The 27,374-nt window shown below is 44.8% G+C and overlaps 1 protein-coding gene across 1 annotated transcript in view; it reads right to left on the bottom strand.

Moving 5' to 3' along the window:
* The window catches only part of TTYH2 (tweety family member 2), an 89,870-nt gene that overhangs the window by 36,551 nt on the left and 25,945 nt on the right, over nucleotides 1-27,374 (bottom strand). The window contains exon 2 of the mRNA XM_066586215.1: nucleotides 25,905-26,077. Coding sequence (XP_066442312.1) covers nucleotides 25,905-26,077 — 173 coding nt within the window. The remainder of the gene's footprint in view (nucleotides 1-25,904; nucleotides 26,078-27,374) is intronic.

Here is a 27,374-nt window from a genome sequence, read left to right as displayed (position 1 = left end):
ATGGGATGAAACTGAAAGGGAGGAGACACAGATTAGATATTAGACACTGAGGGGGATCAATGAGTGGAACAGGTTACCACAGGAGGTGGGGAGTTCTCCTTCAATGTAAGTCTTTAAACAAAGGCTGGACAAATATCTGTCTGGGATGATTTAGTGATCCTGCCCTGAGCAGGGGGTTGGACCCGATGACCCCGGAGGTCCCTTCCAACTCTACCATTCTATGATTCTATGTAAGATGTAGGTTCTGCCGATTCAGAAATTGTTCTGGAATGACATTTGTCTCAGTAAGGAGGTGGATCGTTACGATGTTCTTATGGTTGGAGACTAAGGACTACAAGGCATGCAGATACAAATTATATATTGAGCCTCACATGGCGCAGAGTGTAAGCTCTCGCCTACGACCTGAAGGTTGCAAGTTCGTCAGGTAGCCGGCTCAAGGTTGTAAGCGCTGCGGAATAAGTTTTATTTTTTATATTTTTTAATCTCAGCTGAATATGGAAGGGGTATATTTAGAGAAACCAGAATCAGAGGGCCAGAACAAGAGCATAGTAAGGAGATAAACCTGCCATAGGAGTCTACTTACGCCTCCCACGTGTGGCATACATTGAAGGGTAGCAATATTGCATCCATGACTTTTGTAATAACGGATCTTTGTCCTTTACCATGCGAGTCTCAAGACACACAATAGCTGGTTGAGGTTTACTTAACCACGAAAATATAGCGTATTGTTTGGTAGCTTTCCTCATCCCCCTGACATTTCAGGCCATAATGTTGGCGTTTTTAACCAAAGTGGAGAACAGACAAGGTACCACAAAACAGAGATACAGTAATTTAGGAATCAGCACATAACCTTCTATATTGTATATAACAGCCTGCTGCAGGGAGTGCTTGAGTGTACGGAAAAATAAGAAAAACCGGAATAGCGCTGCACGATGCATTATTTGTTCAGTTAAAAAAGGTAGCCGAATGGAAGCAAACTGAAAGCTTTCCGTTCGCCTTCTGTGTTATAAAAACCCCATCAAAATCAACGGGGAACAAACTGATCAGTTCACTTCCGTTTTAATTCTGTTTCTCTGCTTCAAGACGGGAGGAACAGAATGGGATTATGACTGAAGCCCCAACGCAGATGTGAATGGAGTCTAAAAAAGTGAGAATCGGGACACATTGTTGAATGGGCTGCATTAACAGACATTGGGCATAGAATGTGTCTGAGACTTCATATTCTTTGGCTCAAAAACTAACCGGGTTCAGCCGCTAACTCCAACACCCACAGACATAGCACACCAACTCAAACAATTTGTGTATGGAAAGAGTGGAATTAGAACATAGGGGGGAGTCACGGGCTTCAGGCTTTTTTTAAAAATGGCGTGCGTTCATTGAAGAATGTTTCGCCACACAAGAGATCGTAGAATGTATGAAGCCATTCAAGGATACCTCATGGTACCTTAAACTACATGACGCAAGCCAGTTGGGTAGATTAAGAATAGACTAAGAGGGGAGAAGTAAATGAAGGGGCAGTGAGAGCTTAATGGAGGTTGGGATACAAATTTCATACCAATACCAGGCAAATTTACATTTAAAACACCAATATTCATGTGTAATATCGAGTGCAGAGTGACCTCGGTGCCCAGAAGGTTTATGAATATTTCATGGCAGCATAGGACAATAATAGGAGTGACCTGATATAAACTACATCCACCTACAAGTCGCTATAGTCTAATACAATGATGGAGAATTGTATGACTATACAAGAAAGCAATACTGATTGCCTCGTGCCTTTCCTCAATATACTGTGAAATGTCTATGGGTTTTGGTTATTGTAATTTGGACTTTGTACTATAAAACCTAATAAAGAGTTATTAAAAAAAAAAAATAAAATTTGACCAGGCTGGAAAATCTATGCCAGATAAACCATAGGATGGCATTGGGGAGATGCTGAACACGGACAAAATCTGGAAAAGTAGGGATATCGGTATAGCAACTAAATGCAGGTAGTGCAAACCACTGTTTTCCCCAGAGCCGTGTATGGATGCGAGAGCTGGACTGCGAGGGGAGCCGATAGGAGGATTGATGCGTTGGAGCTGTAGTGCTGGTGAAAGCTGCTGGGTATGTCCTGGACGGCGAGAGGAACAAACAGAGAAGTCCTGGATCGTATAAGACCCGCTATATCACTGGAGGGCACGATGACCGGGCTCAGGCTCACGGAGGACAAGATGACCCGGGTCAGACTCACAGATTTTGGCCATATAATGTGAGCAGAGGCACTAGAAAAATCTAGAATGCTTGGACAGATCAGTGGCAAAAGACCCAGCCAAAGGACACGATGGCTGATACTGACACGCATATCACACAACTGAAAGAAGCAAAACTGAAAAACATGGAGGGAGGGAGCCTTTAGGGTCGCAAACGACTACCACCACCAGACATTGGAGTGGCGCAGTTTTTCCAAAGTACTCTAATCTCAAAATGTACAATCTCTTCAATACGTAATGAATGTGTTCAGTCTAAAGCGAGTCAATGACTGAACGGCAAACGATAATTGTTCACTTGTTCAATCGCTGCAGACATAAAATTAGTTCGCTTGTTTGCTTACTGCTAAGTATAAACAGCAATCATCCCATTCCCATATCGCTTGTACAGGGACTGAACGATGCTCCTTTGAACTAACAATGCCTGAACAAGTTAGTGGGGACGTCACTTGCTCATTTACATGAGAATTGTCTCATCTTAAGAGCTAATGCCCATGGACAGATTACTGCTGCGGAAATTGCGGTAAGACAGCCGCTGAGAATGCTGCAGCAATAACCCTCCATATACATGCCATGTAAAGTGACTATCTCATGCCCACGAGCAGAAAGCAGCTGTGATTTTCCGCTCGCGGAAGAGAATCGCGGCATGTTCTAATTTGTGCGGAAAACGACATGGGCGGTTTCCATTGCAGTCAATGGAAGCCGTCCGTCCCGCAATACTTCCGCTGTGAGCACAGCGGAAGTATAGCGTCACCGCCAGAGCGTCATATGCTGCACTGCGCATGCGTGCTGGCAGAGACTCTCGCTTCAAAACCAGAGATGCGAGTATAGGGTCTCTGGGGGGGCGCCGGATCTGATTCCGCTGCGATATTTGGCAGTTGGAATCAGAACCAGCCATGGGCATTAGGCTTAAAGGACCACAGACTGTATGATCACGACGACAGGTTGTTACACTGTTATTGGTCACACAACCATTCTTTATGCCTTTTCCCTATCGTTGACAGCGCTGAGACAAGTACCCCTGTGCCAAGTATTGTTGGGCATATTCTGTTAATGGAGTGTCCCTGTTTGTGTCAGAACTACCAAGACCGCAATGGTGTAAGGAACGCCGCATAACCTGAGCAATTAATGTAGAATTTCCACAACAGTAATTAGGCAATGGTGAGGATATGGGGTAATGGACTAACTACCGAGGACCAAGAGAAGTAAAGGCTGTAATAGAGGACTGATAAAGAAGCAGGTGGAGAGAGAAGTCTCAGCTACTGCGAAAGTAAGGCTACATTCACGAGCGTGAAGCTCACATGAGATCTGTGCGTTGCGAGACGCACAACGCTCGTACAAAGAACGCCGCTGATCTTTTGAGTGGAGTCAAAGACCTGGGCCATGTTTTCCCTCACAGCAATGCTGTAAAGTAAAAAATAAATCATAGCATGTCCTATTTTTTATGTCCCTCGGAACGCATCGCCCATTGTTTTCAACAGGACAATCCAACATCACATGCCGGGTGATGTGCATGCGAGTGCGATGTAAGGTTTCCCATTGAAATCAGCGCGGCAAGCAAGATATAGAGCTAGGTTTTTTGGCCCAATATTGCGGCTCGCCCGTGTGAAGGTAGCCCAACCCAGCAATAAGCTGCGGCAGTGCAGGACATCAGTACCCACAGATACAGAGCCAAGACAGGCAGCCACCATAAGGAGTCAATGTATCAAGTTGTTACAAAGACTATCTGTTCTAGAAGGTTGTAAGATTGTCTCCCTTTGTGATAACCAGCAAGCCGAAAAACTGCAACTGCTAAGCTGCCATGCCTCATGAGCGAGTCAAGTCTTATGCAGCAAAACATCCCGTCTGCAAAAGCCTTTCCTTTAGGGCTCATTCACAAGAGCGTACTAGAATTGTATATTATGTGCACGACGAACGCATGTATAATACGTGGTACATCACGGCAATTCAAATACATTGATTGTCTCATTCACACTAGTGTTCTACCATACTCCAACAGATGAGCGCATGTGCAAAATATGCTCACCGCTACGGAGCATATTTGCGCATGGTCAAGCTCCGCACTACTGCACGTGCAAAAAAAAAAGACCCGAAATATAGGGCATGACCCATCTTTTTTTTGGCAGGTATAAAGATAAAAAATATGCTTCTCTCACATGTAGGAATATTGCATGAGAGACAGGCTCATAAGAATAAAACCAGTGAAATCAATGGCTGCGCTTCGTCCCGTTTTACACCCACAGAACGTTCCGCAAACACGGTCGTCTGTTTAAGCCCTTAGTCTTACAAATACAATGATTTCCCGTAGGTACATTCCATTCCTTCTACACTACCGGATGTTGGCTGGACCAAGACAGACCAGAGAAGCCTCCGGGTTCAGATACAATTGGTGCCCTATGGTGTCTATAAGGTTTGTTCATGGTCACTTAGGTGTGACAAAGGGTTACCACCAATACATGCAGGGACCAGTGTAGTCAATACAAGAGAAGAGCACATGAGGTTCTTCAGGGTGCATCCAGGTCTCCCAGGACCATCGATCATAGAAAGCTCTGCTATTCCTTTTGGCGCCTGATCCTGCAGCATTGATAATGGCTCTGCCTGTTCTCCGCTGGTCATGCTCCCCTGTCTATTCTGCTCAGGAACTGCCTGAATAATTGAGCCTTCAGCGAGTCTTTTGTATGGAGGGAGACAACGTACGCTGCTATTTTTAAAGGCATGGCTGCTAAAAACCGCCTTGAGGTTTTGTTATATAACGAGATTCCTCTGACAAACCCATTTGCAGACATGGAGCTGAACCTCCGCCCCCCCCCCCCCCTCCCCTCTGATCCCCGACTGTCATCTCTAAGTGACATTAATCGATGGCACTGATTCTTTTACCCAGCAATTCACACGGTAAGTAGTAGTATGTGAACACCACAATATGCAGGTAACAATGTGGACTCTGTACAAGGTTTATTGTAACAAATCACCCAGAATTGTGTCCTAAAACCAAAGCCTGTGTTTAGTTCATTTATTTTTTCCAATCCAGGTATAAAAACCTCTGTGTAAATATACTTCATTTTTTTATTTCTCATTTATTCATCCTTTATTTTAGTTAAAAGGGTTTGTTTTTGCATGAGGTGTAATATTTCAAAATATATATACACTGATCAGCCATAAACATTAAAACCGCCTACCTAAATATTGTGTAGCACTCCCTTGTGGTGTTTGACAGCTCGAGTGGGGAGACGCTACTTACTGCATGCTGGGCGGTATAAATGCAAAGGCAACCGTCCCAAACCTGGGCAGTATTGTGCATGGGTCTAATGAACAAGAACAGGAGTCATGCGCAGTACTGTCTGGGCACAATACATTACCATGCAACCTACTCCCAGATGCAGGATGGTCTCACCATGTCAGATGATCAGAGCAGGTGGGTAATCTAAAGAGCAGGTCCTGTACATCGTGAGGTGGGGCCGCCACGGATGGTACTTGTAATACCAGATGCTTGATTGGATTCAGACCAGGAGAGCTTTGGAGGCCAGAACACCCCATTGAACTCTACCACGTTCCTCAGTTTCTGGTCCATTTTTGCAGTGTGGCTGAAAGAGGCCTCTGCCATTAGGGCATACGTGTACTTGCTCTGCGTGCCCAAGTAACATCCACATGAATGCCAGGAGCCAAGGTTTTCTAGCAGAATATTCACCAGGGCACCACACTGCCTCCGCCAGCTCATCTTCGCATACTGAATCCTGGTGCCACCTCTTCCCCAGGTAAGTGTCATGCTCGCACATGATGGAAAAGAATAAAACAGAATTCATTGCAACAGGCCACCTTGCTCTATGTCTGATGTTCACGTGCCCATTTGCAGACACTTTCAGTGGTGATAACGGGGGGCGTGTGTGGGGGGGATTTATTGCACTTTCCCAGCCCAATAATCGCTCTTGAAATTTGCCTACGGCTGTATAGACATGCTATGTTTAATGCCACATCAAGCTGCACCATGTGAATATACCAATAAGTGCCACCCCTTGACCGATGCCAATGTCACAAGTATTCCATGTCGCTCACTTCTCCTGCCAGTTACTTTCTTAAGATTCATGTATAGGATTTTTTTTCCTTTGAATTTACTCCTTTTCCAGATTGTAGTCATTGTTCCTGTCCTTACAGTAAATATATCTTATTCTAAATATAGGTGATTTGTTACATTTGCTTTTTGTCCACTTTACTGTATATACTGCTGTATTCATACAAGGGTTTAATTAGATTACGATGCCAAGTCCGGGTTTAGCACTCCATTTGTATTATTAAGCACTGGTCCTTATCTACCTTCCTGCCCTGCCATTCTTTATTGTCCATTTCTCTGCAGAACTTGCATTTTTTTTATTCTGCAGTGAAGGAATTCTCAACACTGAACACAAACAGCATTTGGGGCAGTTTACTAGGGTGCTGCCCCCACTGTTCTGTCGGAATAGGAAATGGTTAAAATCTATTGATGAGGATTCATGAGTCCAATAACGGGACGGATACCACAGTGGTCACCGCATGACTGCGCTGCGGCTTGATAATGAATTAAAGGGGTATTCCCATCATAGCAAGATATTCCCTATCCATAGAATAGCTTTATCAGTGAGGGCTCAACTGCTAGGACCCTCACCAATCCCTTAGCCTTATCGCATACCATGCCTCTCCTCCATTCACGTCAATGGGACCGCTGGAGATGGTTCAAAAGCTTTGGATTTGCATTGCATATTTCAATTACTGCAACACCATGAGAGAAATCTGCATTAAAAAGCCGCACCAAAACTCACAAGAAGGTCATGTGCTAATTTAATTGGGATTTACATGCAGAGGCTCTCCACAATCTGCGCCCAGACCCTTGGTTTGCTAGACAACGCCAGTATTACTATTGCATTTTAATACCTACATTTTTTTTTCTCCCCCAAAGAGCAACAGCACTCCGCCAGATTAATCCTCGGATGCCGAATCTGCTTTTATAGACATCTATGACACAATACATCAGGCAATCTCATTTGAAAAATACTCTTAAAATAAGAAAAAAAAATACTGCAAATATCCTGATAAGTGTGACCAAATCTGGGGAAGTTGTTGTGCCTCCTTACATCCCTTGTTGGCTCAGATCAATTGGTCATGTCGGAAGCAAATATAATCCTCAGCATTGATTTCTAGATTGTGATATTACATTGTCACTAACTCCTTATTGGACACAGATTGTCCAAACTAAACAGTCCTCAGGAACTGTACACTTTAAGGCCCTTTTACATGCAATGATTATCGCTCAAAGTTCATCCAAACCACTGAACATGAGCAATAATCATATGTAAACGCCAGCATTGTGCACTTTTTGCTTCAACGATGGATTTTACGTCACATAAAATCTATCGTTCAGCCGCTGAAAGCCTGAGCAAATACATTCCATTTGAATGAATTTCATTCATCTTTCAATAGACTGCAGGATGTTCTCCATGTTTACGTGAGCGGGAGGAGAACAATGGACTGTGACAGCAGCTGTTTGTACAGCTGAGCATTAGAGATGAGCGAGCACGCTCATTTAAGGCTGATGCTCGAGCGAGCATCAGTCTTTGAGTAACTGATTACTCATTCGAGCAAATGCAGGGGGAGAGAGATCTCTTCCCCCCCCCTCCCGCATTTGCTCGGACGAGTTATGAGTTACTCGAGAAGACCAATGCTCGCTCGAGCATCAGCCATAGACGAGCACGCACGCTCATTGCTACTGAGCATTTGTTTAAACACATGCTGGGCTCTGCAAACAACTAGTGGCGGTCCTTTTACATGCAAATAAAAATGATAAAGTTCTATTGCAATTAAAGCCATTAACACTTTAGGCAAATACATTGCTAAAACTTTCAGCCATTTGAAAGATTATCTTTGCGTGTAAAAAGGACCTTTAGGCCGTATTCACACAGGTGAGTGCAATATCACGCTCGCTAACTTGTGTTTTTCACACCGATGTGAAGTGTTTAAAAAACGCCTCGCATTGCGTCTGTCAAATTCCGATCCTAGGGCACATGATTCAGAGGATCGCAAGTATTACCCATTGATTTCAATGGGAACATCACACCGCACGGGATATGAGTGCCATGTGATATCTTTTAAGGCCCCATTGAAAACAATGGGTGAAGCGCCGAGGGAACGGCAAATGATAGAGCATATTGCGATTTTTTTTTTTGCCTCGCAGCATCGCTTGTATGGGCTGTGCTTGGCTTTGCAACTCTGTCTCTTTCATTTGAATGGGAAAGAGCTGCAATAATGGACATCGCTTAAGGACAACAGTGGAACAATTTCTGCGAAAAAAAACAAACAAAAAAAAGACCTTTTCTTAAATTATATCTATTGTGATTTCACTTCAGTTCCATGAGATATGTATTTACTCCCCCATACTATAAAGGATGCTGACGAGTATCACATCTATACCTTCTCCTCCATCACTGTCCCTCACAGTACCTACATTCAGTGAATCATACTAAATACTAATTAGCTTGCATTCATTAAAAGGAATGGGGTCCTGACCCAGAGGAGCTTGCAATCTCTGTAGTCTCTACTTTGTCAAGCTGCCAGCATATTCCTCTCCCTTCAGCATTTGTCTAGACGCTGATAAGGTAATGTCGCTAGTATAATGCGGAGTGCTAAGGCAGATTCAGGGGAATTGGATGATGAAAAATGTTACAGAATTACTGGGAGTGAAGGTCACTAAGAAAGTGGTCTTATAAAGGACACAAAAAAGGGATACACTTACGTCTGGTGCAGAGTCTGAGGGTAGGGCATGACCTCCATGTGCCATGCTCTGCTGCTGGAAGCCCGGCCCCAGGCGTAACAGCAGCGGTTTTGCCCTGAGCATTCCTTTAACTTTGTCTGGTTTATTTATTTTTTCTTCCTAGAACATCTTAACCCCTTAAGGACCAGACACTTTAAATTAAAAAAAAATAAGTTGTTTGTATAGCGCCAACTTATATCGCAGCGCTTACAGGTAATTTATTACCATTCACCAGGCTGGGTACTCATTTTACCAACCTCTGAGGGATTTAAGGCAGAGTCACCCTTGATCCGGCTACCTGAACCGCGCAGGGATTGAACTTGCAAGCTTAGGACTGCATTTCTACTGCGCCACACAAGGCTGCTTTTCAGGGATTTTGCCCACCTGGTGGTTTTACTGCCATTTTTTTTCTCCTTCTACCAAAATTATTTTTGCTGCATTTTCCCCATGACAAATAGGGCCAATTTTTATATCTTTTTTTTCATTTACTTTTTTTTTTAAAGCTTTTTAGCCCCAATAAAACTAACAAAAAACAGATTTAAAAAAAAAAAAAAAAAAAAAAAAAAAAAAAAAATTTAGGCCTCCCTCACACAAGTGCTTTTTACTGCGAACAGCGTGGCGTTCTGAGCGCTGCACTAGTCATTGTATAATGCTGCCATTGTTTTCAATGGAGCCTAGGAGGCATCAGTTTGATCGCAGAGTCTTGTTATATTTTTGCATTGAGTGCATCTCATCAATGATTAGGTTGCTAAACCCTGCTGTCAGCCGAAAACGACAGTATAATCATGGCGCTTTGCAGTGCTGCTGTGTGAGGGAGGCCTTATAGTGGTTTTTAAAAGTAGATTTACGCTAAAATAAAGTATGGGAAAGGGTTCCTCATTTTGTTTTGAAAGTTTTGAGATAGATATATACACCTATATATCTCAAAACCACCAACACAAAATAAGGAACCCTTTCCCATAATAAAAATACTATAAATATCTATCCATCTATATTTTAGTAAACTTATTTTGTCTTTTTTTTTTTTTTTTTAATATATATGTCCACCATGACGTCATGCAAGACTAGCAGGGCTGATCAGTGTCTGCTAGGACCCTGCAGCTCGACTGTAAAGCCCTATTTACACTGACAGATAATTTCTCAAAAGTCGCTCAAATGATAGTTTGACAGTTTTGAGCGATCATCTTTGCATACCTTTATGGTAGCTACTTTAGCTACTATAGAATATGCAAGCGGAGCGGGACACAGCCGCAGCTGTTTATAGAAGAATACAGCTGTATTCTTCTCCACTCTGACTGCTAGTGTCCCCACTGTAAATTCACAGTGAGATATTAGCAGAGAGAATCTTATCAGTGCAGCCGGCTGTGATAACAGCCAGCTCTGCTGATAACAGCTGATCACTCAATTCTAGCTAGCTATAATTCAGCAATTAACGACTCGTGCATGAAAACTGCATGATGTCCCAGCATGGAGGCAAAAAGAGAATCGCTCAAAAGGCAGCTTTGAGCGATTCTCATTGTGTCGAAATGGGCCTTAACAGGTGGCACCCGGGGAAGGAGAGGGGGGGGGGGTGTCACAATCACCGGGTCGTATAGCGGAACTAGCACTATGTACCCGGGAAAGAAGTAGGCAGAAGCGGTGACTAACAGCTGAGAACCCAACCTGCTCCTGCTTGATTGCAGGAACAGAGGCTTTAATCTCGTGATGTATTTTTGCTATCAGTGGGGATTCAATCCCAGGAGCAAGTACCGTAAATTTATGGTGCTTGGTCCTTAAGTTCTCACCTCACCATTGTCCGGTATTAGTGTATCTTGACGCCACCAGGAAGATTGACAGGGGGTGACACCCCTTCAACCTGATTGGCTGCAGATCTGTGTTGCTTGAAGGTCCTTGGAAAGCCACTGATGTAATGCTGGAGCACGAAGTGGTGTAGTAGAGGGTGGCAGCCTGCACCTGTGCTCGCTGCCAGGCACCGCTAGTGCGCATGATTGCCCCTGCTGAAACAGCCTTTCCCGGCATCCCGCTGACTTCTGCAGCGGTGAGGGCCTTCGGCAACAGTCAATGAAGAGACTGTGTTGTGGAGGCAGTTTGCGGGCAGCGGCGCACATTCAGCTCCATTCTTCTCCCCCAGATATGTGTAACCTTCTGCAGGGCAGACACACCAGCGGGCCGCCTGTAACTCACACTGGCCGTGTACACATACAGCAGCACAGAGGCCACAGCGGGGGCATACTTTCCATGCCTCCCCAGCACACTGGATCAGGAAAGCAGGGAGTGTAGAGCCGCGGGGGACACCATCGCACAGCGTTCACCGGCATACTGCAGCAGCGACAAGAGAGCTGCCAGCCCACATCAGGGACCCAACTGCGCTGGGGGAATCTTGATTACAGCCTGCTGACGCCTCCAGGTGCACGAGAAGTACAGCTGCGACCCCATAGCGGCGGGACAGTGACACAGGGCTGTATCTATGCAGGTCTGTTTACTGACATTCCACATCATACGGCTCACATTCACCGACTTTAGGACCTTCAACCACCTTTGTGCCTTGATCCCATCGGGAGCTGGGGGTGTGAGAGGGGCGTTCCCCCTGTCAAACCCCTAGCTTCTGGTGGCGTCAAGATACACTAATACCCCATTGTCCTTCATCACAGTGTAAGTATCTATCACTGGGCTAGGCACTACCTTCTGGCAACCTGGACACTGGTATCAAGCACTATAGTCCCAGCGATTGCTGTGACAGATGGTGTCCCAGGAAACTAATGTTAATGCTTGCTGTCCTGACAGTGGTGCTCACATCCTGAGCGGCATGATGCCAGGAGTCCAGGGACGTGACGTTGCGGCGGTCACCTTATTTTCTGTTACATCTGTCACAACCAGGGCCACAGCAGGGCTGCAGTGTCAGATCCAGGCGGCCGTGGAGAGACAAGTATAGTTCACTACAATATTTTAATACAGGGGGCTCTACTGAAGCAGGGCTGTCCAATAAAGCATTTTGTTTTTTGTGCGAATGTCAAGAACAGTAGTTTCTAGAGAGTTGAAACCTGGTCTAAAACCTTCAGAAGCGCCTGACGTAGATATGTAGCAAATTTGGTGCAGATTGGTGCAGGCATTTGGCAGTGCATAATAAAATGAGGGAGAGGACAGAAAGACAATGTGTTACAACCTGTATTAAACTTCAGAGCTGAATTCATAATTCTGATGGGTGTCATGGAAACTTGTAGACAAGCTTACCCAGACACCACTAACAGCTTAGCTTAGTCCCCGTTATGTAGTATGAAAGGACATTTTGTATAAAAAAAAAAAAAAGATAGCATTATTATACTGGGAAGAAGGCTAACTTATGCTGGACCTTACTATTAAACTACCTTTCAGGTGCATGGTTCAATACCTGCATAGTTTTACATTTTCACCATGCTCATGTGGATTTTTTGTGCAGGTCACCACGGCTTCCGCACAGTCCAAAACAAAAAAGTAGGTCAACCAGCTTCCTATGAAGTTGCTGTGTGTGTCTATATAGCAGAGAATCATGACTTACCTCCTCTATAGAATTCAGAGAAGGCATTCCAGTATTGCGTTGGGATTTTTGACAATTTAAAACCCACCACTGGGGAGTACCAGTACAAATGAGATGTACGTTCTGGTAACTAATAAAGCCTTTGTACTATGGTCACTGATTGCAGCCCAGTCCAGCTTTAAATTAGTAATGACCAATCACCACTAGATCGGCATTGGTTCACCACCTGGGATTTCCGCAGGAAGCAGCCAGCTCTATTCCCAAATAAGTCCTTTGTCTCGACTGATAAGTGAAAATGGAGCTGCCTACTTCCTGCATAAAATTTGCTTCATGCACAAGCACAGCAGCCCAGCAAACAGCTAATCAGTGGGGGTCAGGGGCAGTGACCCCCCACCAAACTAATATTGATGACCAACTCCCTTAAAGCTGGTTGGGAAAAACAAAACGTTGAGACCACCCCCTGTCCTGGTGCTATATGAGGGCATATGGCCTTCATAAAGGATAGAGGCCCACTGCTTGGAACTCTCCTCTAGTAACCACAATGGAGAATTGCAAAGAGGACTCATTTAAATGAGTGTAATATTGATACTAGCACATTTGGGCAGCAGGTGTGATCAGATGATCGCCAACAGGTCAGCATGTGGATAAAAAGTGAAAAGGCTGGGATAGGACAACCTTCGTGAAGATAAAGAAAAGACAAGCATCCCTCTACAGTACTATTAAACCAAGCGACTAACCTGTTTCAAGGCCAAAAGGGCCTCTTGTTCAGATAGCTGGGGTGTACACTATTTACATAGAATGTTGGGAAAAAAATGGCAAGTCCCAAGACAGGAAACAAGAAAAATCGTATGCAAGCAAGAGTTCATCCGAATGTATTGTATACGTGCTATAAAAAAAGATAATGAATATAGAATGTTTAACATACTACATAAAAAGGATTCATCCAAATATATTGTGCGTATATTAAGCAAGTCTGAAAAACATGCACCATAAAAAAAAAAACATAGCAATTAAAAGGCTAAGATAAGAATAGCTTGTAAATAGGCAATCAGACACTGAAAAGAAAAAAAAATTAGTCTAGGAATAAAAAACTAACATGATAATATACAGTAACAATAGTAGAATAGGCTTTTTCTTTTCACTGAACACATGCTTTTGCTAGCAATAGAGGTATACAAATAATGGTATTCTAAAGAAATACTGCGGCTCGCCAGTGCATATACAATCGTTCCTGGTGCATCTCGTCTCCACCGGAACTCGGGGTGAAGACATGGGTTGGCCTGGCTCAGTGACAGGGAAGGGCAGGTGATGCCCCCAGCATCTCATGTCATGGCTGTTACCCATTATGCCCAAATATCATCCCCTCCCCAGCTGTCAGCCTGCAATTTCCCTGCTGGGTTACCTTGTCTCATTAGTCTTCCCCCCCACCCCACCGCAGGCGGGTCATGACCACCGGAGGTTGTTGGTAAGCAGCTCCAGGAGAAGGTTGTCCGGCAGCGATAGTGACAGCGGGGGATGCCAGCAAGAACAGATTCCAAGGAAAAAGGGAGGCCGGCGGAAATACTGACAGCGGGGCACCACAGTGGAGCTGAATGGCAGTGTATGCTCTTGCTGTTCACAGCGGCGCTGCCTTCTGCGTTGGTGCCTCCATGGTGACTTCGGGGCCAGCTTAAGCAGCGCTGCAGGAGGACCGGAGCACAGCACAGGGAAGACTCACAGCGCAGGAGCAGCAACGGCAAAAGGGACAGCTCCGAGGCAAGTTGCAGGAGCCAAGAGGGGAAATTATGGTCGGACGCCAGAGAAAGTAACAGCAGCCGGCAGGGGGACACTTAAAGAGTCAGGAGGGGAACGTTGCCAGAGAGCAGACCTGCATCAGACAATCCACTGCTGCGGCCGTCACTTGCCCCTTCCCTGTCAGTGAGTCAGGCCCACTGATCTCTCCAACCCCTACTTCTGGTGGAGACCAGATGCACCAGTACCTATAAAATCAGTGCTGGTAAAAGAGAAAAACTAACCAAGCATCTTGTGAAGTCATGCAACACAGCATCGACTGGTTGCATCTGCTATACTACCACCCTATATGAACACACTTTTGGAGGCTCACCTAAATTGCTGTCCATCATGGCGACATGTCCTATGAAGTGCTGTGTATGACATTGCCATTGAGAGGAAACGGCAAACACACAAGCAGACTTGGCACTGGCTACTTTGGTTAGCAGCTCCTAGGGAATCGCAGGCTTTCACTTTAACCTCTGCAAGCAGGATGTGGTCTTTAACCGCTATGAATCCCCAGGGTGTGTCACTGATTCGTGGAGCGAACAGGCAACAGATCTGGAAAACTCAGGGGTCAGTAGTGAGAGGTCAGTGGAAAACACAGGGCCAAAGGATATATACAGAGCAGAGTCAAAACTAGGGCGGACTATACGGTACAGGACGGCAATTAAAGTGGTAGTCCGACAAGCTAAAATCAGAATTCACGTGAGAATGTATAGTACAGAATAGAAGGTGAAGATAGGTTCATGTAACTGGTATAAACAGAACAAGTGTATCAGATCAGGTCAGGCCCGAAGAGTCACAACAGAAATCAGGCTGGGTTGACACGAGCGGGTTGGAATCCGTGGGTGGGTATCTGCAGCAGCAGACCTGTGAATGATCGTGGAAACTTATTGCGCATGCGTGCGGTTTTCCGTATATTGATAGCATATTGTCCGCGTGGAAGAAAGATCACAAGCAGGGAATATCAGAATGTAGCCCAACCCCCTGGAAGCACCCTTCTATTGCGCAGGCGACATTCTCTTGTGCTGTCGTGGTGAAATATTCGAGAGCCTTCAGGATGGATTATGGCTCTCAAGGCTTGGTTGCTTTATACTACTTATTTTGAAAGTAGTATGAACCACTTTTATTCTTTTTTTCATATTCATTATTCCTTTTCTCCATTTGTATCTGGTCTCCTAGCAACGTGTGGACAAATCCGTGTCCATATGTGATGTTAATTGTGTACGTACTGCTGATCGAACGCATCCATAGAGATCAATGGAGCCCATACGCGTAAAATAGAGCATGTTGCGATTTTTTCCTGTGTACACGGAATCCACAATTCCTACCCGTAAGTGTGAGCGAAGCGGAGAAAATACATGCATTTCAATGCCTGCATATTACTGCTCATCATCCGCACGAACATTGATTGCGGAATCTGCAATTCAAATCCGCTTATGTGATACCCCCTAACAGCAGACTAGCATGTGGAACCCCGAAGAAAAAGACTTGATAAGTGGCAGAGGTAAAAGGGCCAAGTAGGTATATATCCCGCTGGTCACACTAAGCCTACCCCCGCTTCATCTGCTAACCCAGACTCCTCATTGACCGATCAGCCAGACGTTTGGATTGGCTGAAGAGACAGGTTCTCCAATTGGTCGAGCATTCATGTTTCCAGAATGCTAGCTCCATGGAAACATGCATCAGACCGTAGCAGGCACGTTACACTTTGCCCTTGTTTTTGATACAGCATCCTACATTTAGATAATGGGCTGTCCAGATGGGACTACCCCTTAAGTCAAAGTCATGGGGGCCATCACAGATGAAAACAGAGTTTTGAAACAGAACAGCCTACGGACAGTCATCAAATCATGAAAGCGATGAAAGCAGCAGGAGAAGAATGAGTTGATCTTGTAGGAGGCAGTGACCTGTTCACTCATATGATTAGATGAGAGAATGGAGTTTCATGTGATGGGGCAAGATATGAAGAAAGGAGGCGAGACCACAGCCCAACATTGTATATCTATTCTTCAGCAGCGCAGAATATTTCACAAGAATGTACTGATCATATAGGAGGCGGTGATCTGTCATGACTACGTCAGAGCAGAACAACCCAGGGACCATGTTATGGTGTAAGGGTCCTTTTACAGCAGCGGATAAATGGTTGTATAGCACAAGGCAAAGGTGAGGAATTGGAATAGTGATAACTAGATTTCTGAATGTTCATCATTTGCAGTTTTCCCCCCTCTGGAACAAGCAAACACACAGTGTCAGCATCCCCGTCAGCCACCAGAGTATGGTATGTGGTCAAACCCCTTGCAGGCTCTGATGGTTGGGAGAGACGGACGGCTCAATTTTCAAACTCCTATCACTGTGTTGACTTCAGATCATAACCTAAAATGCCCAATAATCTGTCATTTTTTATTAGGAACGCATTCCCCACCACTTACCCCTGTATTAGAATTAGGAGATAGTGGAGGAAGAGGATGAGAAAATTAGCGTGTGGTACTCTTGTCACTGATGGGCTGGAGTGGGGAAAAAGAAAAAAAAGAGAAGGTTGCGAACACTGGGTATTGTAAGTGGTATCTCCATTAATTCAGGGTCACTGGTTGGCAGCCCGCTATTTGACATTTCAAGTACCACATGGCACTAGAAAAGAATTCATCTAATTCAGTTCTGATCCTTAAGGAGAGTACGACAATAAATCTGATCTACTTGGAGAAGAAGTTTTAATCCTGGATGCCCTGATCAGCACTGCATGCACCCAGTCCATTTACATGATAAAGGCTAGTTTTACTAAAAATAATTTAAAGAATGGGAATGAACACTTCTGAGCCAACAATCGAGCGATCATTGCCCCATGTAGGCTAGTAATAGTATTTTACGCAGTTGGATGAGCACCGCCCCAGTTGCACAGTGGTGTGAGGTTGCTGTAAAGTCGACACAAAGAAAACACTGGTGTTTTAGGTCACCCCCTGAAATACATAGTATACAATTCACACTGTATTAAGGTTCCTTCACACAGGACGACTGTTGGGTACATAAGTGTCCAACAGACATCCCAGCAACCATCACTCCACATCAGACGATAGTCTGTCAGAGAATGAAGGCGGAGCGGCTGGAGATCACTTCTGGCCATTCACTGCAAACAAGCAGATGTTCATAGATCAAGGACGCCCATTTACATGGGCCGAAAGACGCTTGGTTTTTAGCTCTGTTCCCTATTGGCTGCCGCATATATACGGGGCGACTATCACCCGAATTTGCAGTTTCCAGAGATGAATCAGGTAATAAGCACCCTGTGTAAAGGCTCATTTACATGCAAAGAATCATTCAAGCAATTGAAAGATTGAGAGTTTCAGTAATCATTTTGCATAAAGCACTAATTGGCACTAATGTCCATTAGTACTTCATCAGCTTCATTTGTGTGCAGATGAGCCAATAGTAGCTGCTTGCAGAAACTCAGCAGGTGGTCTCAGCTCAGCAATCAGCTCCTTTGTTCTAGAATGGGCTGTCACAGGTTGCCTGCATGAATACAATGTAATCAGCCACTCCCATAGAAAACAGTGTGAGGTCTGTTATCTACTCTCCGGCTGAATTATGGATTTTAAGCTCACTTTAAAATAATCGTTCAGCCGAAGAGTAAACGATGGAAGCATTTACACTCAACAACTCAGGTCATCGTTTTAACAAATTTTGGGCGATAATCGTGGCATGTAAATGGGCCTTAAAAGGTACCTTTAGATGCTTGCCTTCCTGAGCCCTGCTGTGAGAAACGAGAGAGATTTGCACAAGAGGAAACACTGTTTATTACAGCTGTGGGAGGCCTGGAACAGTCAAGAATTTTGCAAGAAAATGAAAAATACTCTGTTTTAGCTCTTTAGAACACCCAGTTTTACTGCACATTCCATTTGCAAGCCTCACCTCGTGTGCTGCAGCTTCTACTGCCTCCAGTCTGTGGAACAGGAAATAGCTGTCTGACTGCACCATTGCCAGCCATGTTTATTCTTATAGGGGGCTTTCCCTGTCACACGGTCACCCAGAGCATCCTCCCTCTCAGCTCGGTTCTGTACATTAGACCCATCATTCTCTGCCCCTAATTTCTATATTTCCTTACGCTTTTTTGTAGGTCTAGGCCCTACAGCTAACTGAGGCTGGACCAAAGACAAGTTAAAGCTATAATTAAATATAATATATAAAATTATAGCTTTAACTTGTCTTTGGTCCCCCCTCAGTTAGCTGAAAGGCCCAGACCGGGAATCATTCTGGCCCATCCACCTCCATTTACAGTAAACTTGTACAAACCCGGAGCTATTTTGTCTTGTGGGGCTTGCTGTATTTTATCTTTTGCTGATTCAGAAAACTCCACCACTGTATTTATAATTCTGCTGGCTTCAGAGCTGCAATATCCCAGCATCTCCTACTTGTTCAGTGATTTGCACTTTGGAGTGTGTCAAGAAGTATATAGTAGTTTGATATAGGAGAACTATCTGCCCCCCTGCATGGAGCACGTCATTCATCCCTCTGCCTCCCTACTGTACCCCTGCCGCTGCCCGTTTCTCCGTGCCAGTATGCCTCACACTACAGCAAGCCCCACAAGACAAAATAGCTCAGAGTTTGTACAAGTTTACTGTAAATGGAGGTGGATGGGCCAGAATGATCCCTGCTCCGCTCCACCTCCATTCAGCACAGGACGATTATCGCTGGGACGACCAGTTGCAACCTGTGTAAAAGATCTCAAATCAGAGTTTGAAAGTGACAGAACTTAGACCCATTAACCCCTTAGTGAGGCCCCATAGTGTTTTTACATCCTAGCTAAATGGGCTTTAATCCTCAGGGACGTAAAAACATGCATCCCGAGGATTAAAGCCACGTGTGTTGTGGATGTGACAGCTACATGCTCCGGTAACCGGAGGTAGACAACATGGAGCCTTCATGGGCCCCCCCCCCCCTCCCTAGCCCTGCCCTGCCCATACGATTGGCGCTATCCAGTGGATGCAGGCGATCACAGAGAAGTAAAAGAAAAGTTTTAAAAAAAGCTAAAGTTTCAGCTGCCCTGTTGGATTGGATCTATGGGGGCAGCTGAAAATACTCACCCCAGTCCTCCACGATGTCCCGCGGAGAGCAGGACCTGCCGCGGACTTCTGCGCATGCGCAGAAAGCCAGAGAGCCTGGCAAATTTAAAATCTGCATTCACCTGGCTGTCAAAGATAGCAGAGTGCAGGGAGATGTGAACGGGGGCTGCGGTATGCGGTTCCCAGTCACATGATCATTGTTATTCATTGGAGAACAGTGAACATGTCAAGTTAAAAAAGTTAAAATAAAGAAAAAAAAGTTTAAAAAGCTAAAGTTTCATCTTCCATTAGGGATCATAACAGTGAGGGAAGATGAAATTACATAACTAAGGTCTCCAGATTTGTACCACAATGGGATCTTTATCCGCAGACCTTACCGCAGCTTCTGCGCATGCGCCCGTCAGCACAATGGCGGATGCATGCGCAAAAGTTGAGGATTGCCCAGGAAGTTTAAAATCTCCCAGCTCTTGGCTAGCAAAGGTAGCCAAGAGACTGGAGATATCACAGGGGGCTGCAGTGAGCGGTTCCTGGCCACGTGATCGCCGTTATCCAATAAATAAGGTAACTCACGTAAAAGTTAAAAAATAAAAGTTGGCGTTTCCTCTCCCCTCACCGATGTGATCGGTGAGAGGAAATTAAAGTTTTTACCGGAGGACTCCGTATTTGAACCCCGACGCAATATTCCACCACAGACCTTACCTGGATTCTGCGCTTGCGCCCATCAGCAAAATGGCGGACACATTTGCAGGAGCCAGGGAGCCCGAGAAATTTAAAATCTGCTTCCTCCCGGCTACCAAAGGCAGCTGAGAGCCTGAAGCACTGACCAGTGGCCTCGTTGAGCGGTCCCCGGTCACATGATAAAAAGGTAGCGATCTACTTAGGCTGGTCTCACACGACTGGATAGGAATTACGGAGTCCGCATGCGTCTGAGCCGCGGTAATATGCAGATCAATTAAATGCATCAATTCTGCTCACATTAGCAGGTCAGAATTATGTAATCCACTCGCAGAAAGCAGTAGGTTCTATTTTACCACAAATATCCGCAACATAGAGCCCATTGTGCTCTATGGTCACAGATCTACCCGCAGCCCATACGTTACTACATTGTATACGGGCTACAGGTACCCGTGTCATCGCTAAGCCACGGTGCGGGAAGTAAACAAAAAAACGGTGTACTGCGCATGACCGCCTGTGTTAGTATGCAGTACACGGCCGTACGCAGGGCCATGGCTGGGGTCAAAGCTGGGATCCGATGCAGGCCTTCACAAGAGGACCCCACATACAGCCGTGTGAGCCCAGCATTATTCAGACCGCTACCTGTAATACGTAATTTACAAGAAGCCCGGGGAACGCTCGCCTTCATGCAGTTCCAGGAGCAGCTTGTTGAGCGCCTTCTGTGCGCGAGAGCTGCACCTCAGCAAGCTTATGAAGCCTCACAGAGCGGCACTTTATACACCCCATCCCTGCTGCTGAGGTTAAGAAATACCCCCCAAAAAGCATGGGAGATGGGGGGATACCCAGCTTAATTGCTCCATGTGCCCATCCCAACCAGCCTCCGTAATTACCCCTCTTTGAACATACCACACAGTTTACATTATTACTTTTATCTAAGATTTAGGGGACGCCAAAAAGGGAGTCAAATTTTTTTTTTCCCCCGCACAATTTATTCAGTTGTGCCCTGAAATCCAATGGGTGTTCCCTCCATTATAGGCCTAGCCATGAGTCCTGCAAGTAGATTAGAGCCACAATGGGCACGTTTCTGAACACGAGGTATCCATTTTGGGATGCAAGCCTTCATTCCTATGTACACTGTACAAAAAAAAAATGGTTTTTAAATTTACACAATTGCCCAAAAATATGAAAATCGTAATTTTTTTTCTACTGCTTTGCTTAGATTTCATTCAAAAACTGTGGGGTCAAGATACACAGTACACCCCTAGATGAATGCGTTAAGAGGTCTAGTTTTCTAAATGGGGTCATTTGTGGGGGTTCTCTATCGCATTGGTGGCTCAAGGGCTCTAGAAGTGTGCTATGGGGCCCTAAAATGCCTTCAAGCAAAATGTCTGTTCTGAAAGCCACCGGCTGCTCCTTTCAGTTTGGGCCTTTTTGTGCATACAGACATAAGATTAGGGCCACAATGGGTATATTTCTCAACAAAGGACAAACGGGGGTATCTATTTTGGGGTGTAAATCCTTATTTTCATGTGCACTATAGAAAAGAAATACTGCGTTTAAAATTACGTATTTGCAAAAATATTAAATTTTCTTTTTTCTCCTCTAAATTGCATTCATTCCTGGAAAAAAAAACCCTGTGGGGTAAAAATACTCCTGACCGGGTGACACTGGCGTGTTAAACGCACTAACCAGAATCGCACTCACTGATGTGAATAAGGCTAAGTGTAGCAGGATGCCCTATTACTGCATGTGACTTTAGCCACACTCGGTCTCAGTTTCCATTTGTAAGTCCTTATACTTCGTGTTTTTCACTGTTGACACAGGATGTCCGTGCTAAGTAATGTCAGGAGTGACATCCTGCTCCCTCAGCCTCTTCCCTAACTGGCCTTATACTGCATTTAGGCGTAACGTTTATCGTAAAAAAAAACAAAAAAAAACAGTTTGCATGAGTGCGTTAACGGTGATGTCACTGAATCTGCTGATTTAAAAGGGACACAAGGCTTCTTTCCTGAAAGCTCAAGAGCCCAGAAAAGGGCGCTCTCCTGTCTCCAAAACTACCACACTATGGCTCTGTGCGCATATATTTTAGAGGCACATAGGTAAATTAGTAATTAAAAGCACAGGTCTGTGTAAATATACACACTTTATTAATTATTAATGAACCGCTGTGCCTTTAAAATATTTGGTTTAACACATTCCAAACAAGAGGGTACCCCGTCTACAGCAGAAAAGCTGAAGGGCAACCTTAGTGGTGACCACTTCAAGTATGATTCGCAGGGGTAAAGCAACAACAATTTTAGTGTAAGAATATTACAACAACGCTACTAGATCAGCACAAATTGTCCGACAAACAAGTACCCCTTTAAAAAGCACAGCAACATTTGCCCTGGTCAAACCTCACAGATATAGCTCTAGACTAATCATAGAACGGTAGAGTTGGAAGGGACCTCCAGGGTCATCAGGTCCAACCCCCTGCTCAGTGCAGGATTCACTAAATCATCCCAGACAGATACTTGTCCAGCCTTTGTTTGAACACTTCTATTGAAAGAACTCACCTCCTCCCGTGGTAACCTGTTCCACTCATTGATCCCCGTCACTGTCTAATATCTAATCTGTGTCTCCTCCCTTTCAGTTTCATCCCATTGCTTCTAGTCTTTCCTTGTGCAGATGAGAATAGGGCTGATCCCTCTGCACTGTGACAGCCCTTCAGATATTTGTAGACCACTGTTAAGTCTCCTCTCAGCCTTCTCTTCTGCAAGCTGAACATTCCCAGATCCTTTAACCGTTCTTCATAGGACATGATTTGCAGACCGATTACCATCTTGGTAACTCTTCTCTGAACTTGCTCCAGCTTGTCCATGTGTTTTTTAAAGTGCGGTGCGCAGAACTGGACACAGTATTCCAGATGAGGTCTGACTAAGGAAGAGTAGAGGGGGATAATGACCTCACGTGATCTAGACTCTATGCTTCTCTTAATACATCTCAGAATTGTGTTTGCCTTCTTGGCTGCTGCATCACCTTGTTGACTCATGTTCAGTCGGTGATCTATTAGTATACCCACGTCTTTTTCACATTTGCTGCTGCTTAGCTCACTACAAAGACGACCTTCGCTCAAAAAGTAATACAATGCATTTACAAAGTAAATCACCTTTTACATTATGGATATATTGACTGCAGAAAGTTGTGCGATGAGATTGCGTACAATTTCTTGACGTACCTGTGGACACCCCCAAGTATATAAAAGGAGCACCTTTCTTCAATTATTTTGTAAAATGGAATTTAAAAAAAACAAAAAAAAACAAACACACAAAAGCACAATTTTGCCTGATTATATTCCGTGACAACCACTTCATGGCCAGAGCCTATGTCTGCTGGCCCGGCAGCAGTGGGTGCGATTAAACAAAATGTACTTGAATCACATTTTTTTAATTAATTAGAACTAGATATTGTTACACTTTACAGTAGCCACTTGGACTACAGGAGCCTGTAGCTTGCAGATGACTAACTTCTATTTGAGTGTTAGGGCATGCTCTGTGGCCTGTGCCGAGGGGGAGGAGGTGAACTGTGACATCATTTATTGTAAATGATATGATTCTGCGTTCTCTATATTTAGGTATTCCCTCTCATTACAATCCTGCTTGTGATAATGAAAGTGATCTCTACAGAACAGAAGGGGTCAGCCTATTGTGAGGCTCTGAAACATGTAAAAAAAAAAAAATATGATTTAAAAACAGTAGGTCATTCTCTGCCGAGACATTCCCCTTAATTCCTGTAGCAGTGTAAAATGGAATTATGTTGTGACTGTTGCTGCATGGCTGCCCTGTCACTTCCCCGCACACCCCCTGATCCCGATGTGCAGATCAGCATTTCACGGGCTGCTCCGGGATTATACACACAATCCTCACGCTAAGCCCTAGGAGAGAGTAAAATCTAATCAAAGAGATTCGTGGGCTCAGGCCAGGACCCCTGCTGTGCAGAGGAAGAGATTGCAGACGTGGCATCCAAGGGCAGAGCACGATGTGCCAGTGATGCTGTACACCCATCACCGGCCCAGTCTTACTATAGTCTAATGGGATGAACATCGCTTGCACACAGCTTGTTCAAGCACCTAAACAGCAATAGCCATTTAATTTTGCTTGGACTCGGATAGCATGCGATGTTTGTTCCCTCCCGCCATCAGCGAGTGTATAAAAGGGAGGAACATTATTCCCTCTTTATGGGCGTACATGGCAGCTATTACATTTCCTGTACGCCCCCTCCCAACAGACTATTTGCATAATTTGACTTGTTTGCTATTCAGAAGCCTGAGAAAGCTGGATGGCAACTTCTGTGCGAGAAGCCATATCAGATACCACACAACTCAGACGGCAGTTTATCCCTCTGGTAAGATGCAAGTTTAACGGAGCTCCTCTATTCTGGCATTTGAGTTTTTATCAGTTTGTGGAATAGCTGAATGATTTCCATTCTGGCCATTCTCCATCACCTACCATATCTGTATAACTGGAAGGAATGCCTGTACAGAAAGTTTAGAAAAGCTGGGAGCACACATCTGGAAGCTCTAACTGCAGCTATGTTTATTACAGTTTTCCCAGAAAGGTTTTCCCTAATGGCAAATGTGGTCAAGATCTCCGCTTACTGTCAGTGAATAAACCAATTCTTGTTTACATTTAGAAAGCCAATCTTGAGCTGGTCCTACTTAAAACAAGTGCAGGACTTTTTCACGTATATCAGAGTCCTCTCTCAGGCCTCCTGTCCACGGGCATAGTGATATACCGCCGGGGAGAGTTGACGGTTCTCTGCGTTGAGCATATTTGACAGATAGGATCACCACGGAGAATTGCGGCAAATCGCAGCATGCTGCGATGTAAATCCTGTGGACGGAGAATCGCTAGGATTCTCTGTTCGTGGACAGCGGGGCTGCGCTTTCCATAGTAGTCTATGGAAAGTGTTCACTGCTTTTCCCGCGGCTGGATTAATCGCTGTAGGAAACGCAGGGGAGAAAAAAAAACCTGTGGACAGGAGGCCTTATAACAAGCCATGTCACTGTGAGCAAAATGAGCATATGACTTTTTTTCTACCCTCTAAACAAAATGTTCCCATTCACTGACTTTAAGCACAGATCTTAACCTCTTAATGACCGCTGATTTGCCTTTTTATTGCGGCCGTAAAGGAGCTTTATGAAGAAGCGGGTGCTCGGCTGTTTGACAATAGCCTGAGCAAAGGAATCTCTGATTCCCGCTGTTTAACTCTTTACATGTCATGGTCAAAGCAACCGCGGCATCTAAGAGGCTGACAGACAGAGGGGCTGACACCAATGGGTTGCTATGGCACCCAGAAGCTTGAATGTGGCCTCTGATTCAGCCAACTACAGTAGCCTACAAGGCTTAACCTCTGCCTGAGCTTCAAAGCTATTATAATACACTGCTATACTGTAGTATAGCAGTGTATTATAAGAATGACAAAAGATGGAGATATTCAAATCCCCTAGTGGGTCAAAAATAGAATATATTATATATCACTCTCCTGACTTTCTTGGTTGCCATCTGCTGTTTCGCTTGTAACACAGAGGTCAAAGGTTCCATGTTAGGTGCGGGTCACCAAGCTGCACCTCACAACCATTAGGCATTTTTGATGCCATTCATGTCAAAGTTCAAAATGTCCTTTAATTACATGAAAGTGGAAACCCCTTCTAAATGCTTCAAATTCATACGGGATGCATTGGGTTTACATATCAATTTCAACATATCTGTAAGTAACATTGTACTTTCTTATATACCACCCCTAATCATCCACTAGATTACGGAGGATAATCCCAATTTTGCAGTGAGGTAGGTGGCAGGGAAATATAACATCAATCTCACCAGCACAGGAGGCCTGAAACCGTGGCAGTCCACGTGACGCAACAGGATCCAGTTTTCTTGGTTTCAGTGTCTTCTTCCTTCTTGCAGCAGCAGAAGCAAAGGAGATAGATGACGACAAGCAGCAGATTGAGGAAAGCACAGACAGCGATGACCAGCGCCCAGAACAGCAACGACTGCAGGGAAGCAAAAAGGGGAAACATGTATCCATACCACATTGGGTTGTACGCGGACATTCTTGGGTCAGTTGCCATATCTACTTCTGAAGGCCTGAAGCTGCACTACTGGTTCTGACGCCAGCATGTCACCATCTTATTTTTGTCAAAAGGGCATTTCTGTGGATAAAAGTCACCATTACTCCACATACATACAGGCATAACGACCATGACTGTGATTTGAATCCACACAAGGTCCCCATGATAACCTTTTTGCAGTGCAGCCTCAGACTTTGGGTCTACAATGTCAAAACATCTCAATACAGTAAAACAGGTTTTCACATATATAGTAATTTGCAAACCATGTTCATTAAAAACATATATTTCTGTTGTGTCTACAGCTCCTATGCAGATCTATTAGTCGCCATGGTAACAGACCATAGACAAGCCTGATCTAGACAGATACTGCAGTTTTACTCCCATACTTCTCTTCTGCTTACTAAATGTATGTTAGGAAGAAGCAGAGGAGAGATAGAAACCAGCAAAACTTTGGATCAGACTACAGAGGGTTTTTGTAGTCTGTTGCCATGGATACACAAGTCTCCACAGGAACTGTAGAAACAAAACAAGAGCTCCAACTAAGACAATTTTCAAAGTTTCTTCACTACTAGAGATGAGCAAGCACGCTAGCTTAAGGCTGATGCTCAAGAGAGCATCGGTCTTTTCGAGTAACGGCTTACTCTTCGGAGCACCATGTGGGAGGGCGGCGGGGGTGGGGTGGGGTGGGGGAGTGATGGTGCTCCGACGAGTAAGCAGTTACTCGAAAAGACTGATGTACCCTCAAGCAGCCTTAAACGAGCGTGCTCACTCATCTCTATTCACTACCTATTTCAGATGTACATGTAGTGGCCCAGTATATGCTTTCGTGGCCCCCTCCATAGTGTCATACATGTATGTCCTATTAAGATGCTCTGTGCAAAACTGTCTTGTCATGCTATTATGTATATTGCACAGTTGCAGCAAGTGAGAGGTTAAGTGTTTGCAAAGCCTGGAGACTGTCTGTAAATGTATCCATTTATGTCCAATCACGTGGTATGAGAGAGGTGATAAAAGTGAGTGTTGGAGAACGGGAAAGGGTCCACGTCTTCTGGAGTCGGAGTGAGGAGGTCCAGCTACATGGGGGTGCCTTTAGCCCTTATGTAGTCAAACATGGAAGAGGAGGTTTTCCCAGCTTGGATGTGCATGTGAGGCGGAAGGAGTCAGCCACACCTAAGCAGAGCAACCATGAGTGCTGGTCAAGGTCCAGTGCAGAGGTACG

Source organism: Eleutherodactylus coqui, chromosome 13 (genome assembly GCF_035609145.1).
Source record: "Eleutherodactylus coqui strain aEleCoq1 chromosome 13, aEleCoq1.hap1, whole genome shotgun sequence".
NCBI lineage: Eukaryota > Metazoa > Chordata > Amphibia > Anura > Eleutherodactylidae > Eleutherodactylus > Eleutherodactylus coqui.
The sequence above is the reverse complement of the archived record's forward strand: the minus strand, read 5'-3'. Positions and strand labels throughout refer to the sequence as shown.